This window comes from Benincasa hispida, chromosome 4 (assembly GCF_027475165.1).
Source record: "Benincasa hispida cultivar pf3 chromosome 4, pf3_genome.v1.1, whole genome shotgun sequence".
Taxonomy (NCBI): domain Eukaryota; kingdom Viridiplantae; phylum Streptophyta; class Magnoliopsida; order Cucurbitales; family Cucurbitaceae; genus Benincasa; species Benincasa hispida.
Genome location: NC_143481.1, coordinates 5,341,506 through 5,345,707, shown reverse-complemented (window position 1 = coordinate 5,345,707; position 4,202 = coordinate 5,341,506). Strand labels below are relative to the sequence as shown.

Here is a 4,202-nt window from a genome sequence, read left to right as displayed (position 1 = left end):
TTCTCCGAATATATAATATAATAAAAACACAATTCAGTTGTCATAACACATTTTCAACAGTCTGATACAACCTTCATAAATGTAAAATCGAAATCTGAGGCCACAATAGAGAAGTATCAAAATGTCTGCACTAAAGAACCAAACCTAACAGCAAGACCCAGGAAGTGGGGGAAGGGGAGGCGACCTCTTCACGGTGTGTCCCCTTAGATATCCATTGGCGCCACGCCTTGATCCGGGGCACTACCTTGGTCTGTCCCTGCAGCTGCTTCAGGGGCAGCAGAATCACCCTGCTCCGGGGCGATATCCTGATCCGCAGCAGGAATGTCATCGTCCTTAACGATTTCAAATTCATCAATCAACTTCTGAACAGTTTCCCTATCCAATATATGAAAAGGCTCTCCAACTCCTAAAATGGCAATTGTGCATATGGAGGAAGTCAGTTTTTCTCCTTGCAAGGTTTCTCTGGTAGCGATCAGTGCATCTTTGATCAACTCATCTCTAGAAGAGTCCTTGAAGTTCTCAAACCTCCTTTCCAAGTATGTCTTTGCAGCCTGTGAACGGGATCCTATGGCAAAAGCTTGATATTCAAAGTAATTCCCACTCGGGCAGTTGTAGTAAAGATGAGCGCCAGACTCATCCAGACCACCTACCAGCAGACCAACTCCATATGGACGTTTCCATGAGCGCTGGGTGCAAACCTGCAATGGATGGCCAAGATAATTAGAGAGAAACACAAGTTCCTAAAAATGAGAAATGGTTTTCCCTGTAAAAATAACCGTGCTTAGAGTCCTGGATGGACACATATAACAGAACAGTTTAGAGAAGATATACCCTCAATAAAGTATCTAGTGTTATTCCTGTTGCGGACTTACCTGTCTGTAGAGCTTTGCTCATCTTAGAAAAGATGGATGAAAATTCTAAGAATGAAAATGATAGGAAACCCACTAAACTGGGACCAAGAAGGCATGGCTTTTGAGGTTGGGGTTGATCCTACCTACAGCCTAGGGACAGACATCTAAATAATTCATGGAGGCAGAAGACACCAGCAAAAGATTATTGACAACTAACAACCGCATCTGATGCAAAGCCATAAAGTATATCCTTAACAGATTTTGTTGTGGGAAGGAATTCACCATGATTTGTAGCCCAATTGGTGTACGTGGTGCCCTTTTGCCCATATAAGGGTTAAATAGGGGATAAATGCAATTTACAGTCTGCTTTCTTGAATGCACGAAGCTTGTCCAGGCTGGTGGCTGAAAGGAAAAGATAGAGCCCTTTGGAAGTTTTCTATTAGAGCTTTTCTGTGGCTCGTTTGGTTAGAAACCAGATAATCTTTTCCCACGGAGAAATCCTTACATAACTTTAGTAATTTTGTTTTTCATACAGTCTCTTTTAAGAGTGCCCATACACAAAAAAATTGTTCTGTAATGCAACCACACAGTATTTTAGATCAACCTAGATCAGAAGGTCATGTATTAGCGTGCTGTGGATGGCATTTCCTCTACCCCTGGATTCTAGGTTGTTGTCTTTATTTTCATTGTGAATACATGGTATTTTAATAAAAAAAAAGGTGGGATAAATGCAATAAGCCAGGTTACCAAGATTGTTTCTTCATTTTCGCTACAGTACGAGTATTGCATTACGAAGACCAACATTTTATTCCATAAATTGAAAGGGTAACTAGTAGGGCAGTAAAAATGAATTGAGAAATCAAAACGATCAGGAAAACCAAAGAATGCCACATCCTCGTCCTATCTCTCACTATCCCGTGACACGCTAATAAATTAAACCCAATTTTTGGAATACAAGATTCCCCTCTTTTACCTTTTTTTTCTTTTTCTTGGCAAGATACTGAACTTCCATGAGAAACATGAAAGCAAACATCGCTTGGATTATTGATCGAAGATGGTGCAATAGTATGCTAGAACTGTCAAAAAGGTGGAGCATAGTATAATGGAAGCCATGCCCTAAATCATCCAGCCACATATATTTCTTGTTCACAACTCAGTCCATCAATGACATGAGATATATGTGCACATAAGAATATTCATCATTATTGATTCCATTAAGGGTTTCCTTTCCCGAAGAAATTATGCAAGCTATCCCACCCCATAACCACCAGATAGCTACATAGTTAAAAGAATGTTTTAAATCTCTCGTACATCTAATGGTCATAATAAGTGGTACATACATTGCAACCCTAAACAATTACTTACCTTTCCTGGCTTCTACTAAAATCTAAACTATTGAACAACAACATATAATAATTTAGAAAGAACGAATTACCAGCAAGGCTAGTAGGGTTTAATTTGGAGAGCTTAAAGTCCTAGTCTGCTTCTACTACTGTGCGGCGGTTAAGAATTAGTGGAACAAATACTAACAACATAAGATAAGCAAACAGAAGCCCTTTAAACACTCAAAATGCAGACAATTAGAGAACACACAGGCGATGTTCTGCCCTCTCCCAAACGTTCCTTAACCTCGATTTCTGACTAAAGATAAAATTGACCGTATATTGTTCAGCTTAGTAGAGAGCGTAATAATCTGAAAAGTTCCACATTTAACTATCCAGCAAAAACAATTCGTAATTTCAGAACCAAGCCCGTCAGTAACCAAATAAATCCAAACAAATGTGAACCCACGGCAGAGATAGCTAAAATTCAAAAAATGCACAAGAAATCAAAAGCACGAGCAAATTGTAAACAGAACGAGGGCTTCCGTATACAAACCTGAGCCTTATCAGCAAGTTGAACAACGAGACGACCGACAGGAAGCGGAGATTCATAAGTGTAGCTGTAATTGATACACTCAGATCTCATATAACGGGAAAGAACGCGTCCATCAGCAGTAAGGCCGGAAATGGCGACGCCGATGTGATCGTCGACTTTGAAGATCTTCTTCTGGTGGGAGGATAGTTCGGAGTTAGCCTTATTGACACAAGCTAGAACCACATGGGTCTTGGATCGGAGGCCAATGGCGGCGGAGCCTTGCTTGACGGCCTCCATCGCGTATTCGACCTGAAACAACCTCCCGGCGGGACTCCATGTGGTGACGTCCGTATCGTACTGATTCCTAAACATTTTTGGATGAAGAAGAATGGGAATGAAGAAGCAGAATCAGGATCCTAGGGAGAGGATTGAGGTGGTATTAATGGAGGATTTAGGGGTTTTCGTCTTCTCCAAGGCAATATTTGCCGATGGGTTTCCTTACTTTCCTAGTGTGAGACTTTACTCGTTTTTTTTTTTAATAAATAAATAAATAATTTTCCTTCAATTACTTTTTCCATTTTATTTGTCTTTTAAAGATTTTTTTTTTCAAACGGCCTTCTCATAAGCACTTTTATTTTTTTTATTTACCTTTTAAAAATTCATATCTATCAAAATTGGAGAAAACATAATAAATTTATATATTTTATAATTACCGTGTAGATGATTACGTGTAGCCCTAACATGATAATTATGTGTAGCCCTAATCCAACGATAATAATAATCTCTATCATGTCTTTTTCACATTAAAAATGCTGTGACAAAAATAACAGAAAGATGTCATCCCTAATATATGTTTTAATATGTGATATAATATAAGCAAAAGGTTAGATTTCATACATTTGTGATGGGCAAATTAAAAAAAAATAATGGCGTGTGTGGAAGGTCATCCGTACAATTTTTTTTTTCTTTTGTTGTTAATTTTTTTTTAATATCAGGAAGTTTGATTTAACCCTTATTATAAAAATATTTAAATTTCAAAACTTATTAGACAATTATTCTGGATTTAAAGTGATTTGTGAATAAATGTAGAGTTTGGTTGAGGTTGATATGTTTGTGCCCTATCTTTAGGAGTCATTTATTCATAGGCTCTATCAATATCTACTTTTATTCATCTTGCAAGAAAGGTCGCCTCTACATCACTTTTAAATTTTTTTTATTAATGTTAGATAGAAAAATGGATAAGAAAAAGTTAACTATAACTAACCGATTTAATTTTAAGTAACCAAACATTTTGAAACAATATATAATATCTATAAAACACTCCTTCAAATAGAATTTTAGGACGGGACAAGGTTAGGGAGGTATCCTTGTCCCGATTAGATTTTTAAATATATATATATATATTTATCTTTTTACCTTCAACCTAGTTTTTAATTTAGCTCAATCTAAGCCAAGTGTCCAAGCTCAAATCAAATAAAACTTTAAAAAAAAATA

At 37.2% G+C, this 4,202-nt stretch overlaps 1 protein-coding gene across 1 annotated transcript; it reads right to left on the bottom strand.

Moving 5' to 3' along the window:
• Positions 1–3,273, bottom strand: LOC120076457 (proteasome subunit alpha type-1-B-like). The gene is made up of 2 exons (XM_039030292.2): positions 2,730–3,273; positions 1–698 (listed from the first exon to the last, which is right to left on the bottom strand). Exons 1-2 carry the CDS (start codon positions 3,078–3,080, stop codon positions 204–206), a joined length of 846 nt encoding a protein of 281 aa, XP_038886220.2. The 5' UTR covers positions 3,081–3,273; the 3' UTR covers positions 1–203.
• Positions 3,274–4,202: the final 929 nt, after the last annotated feature.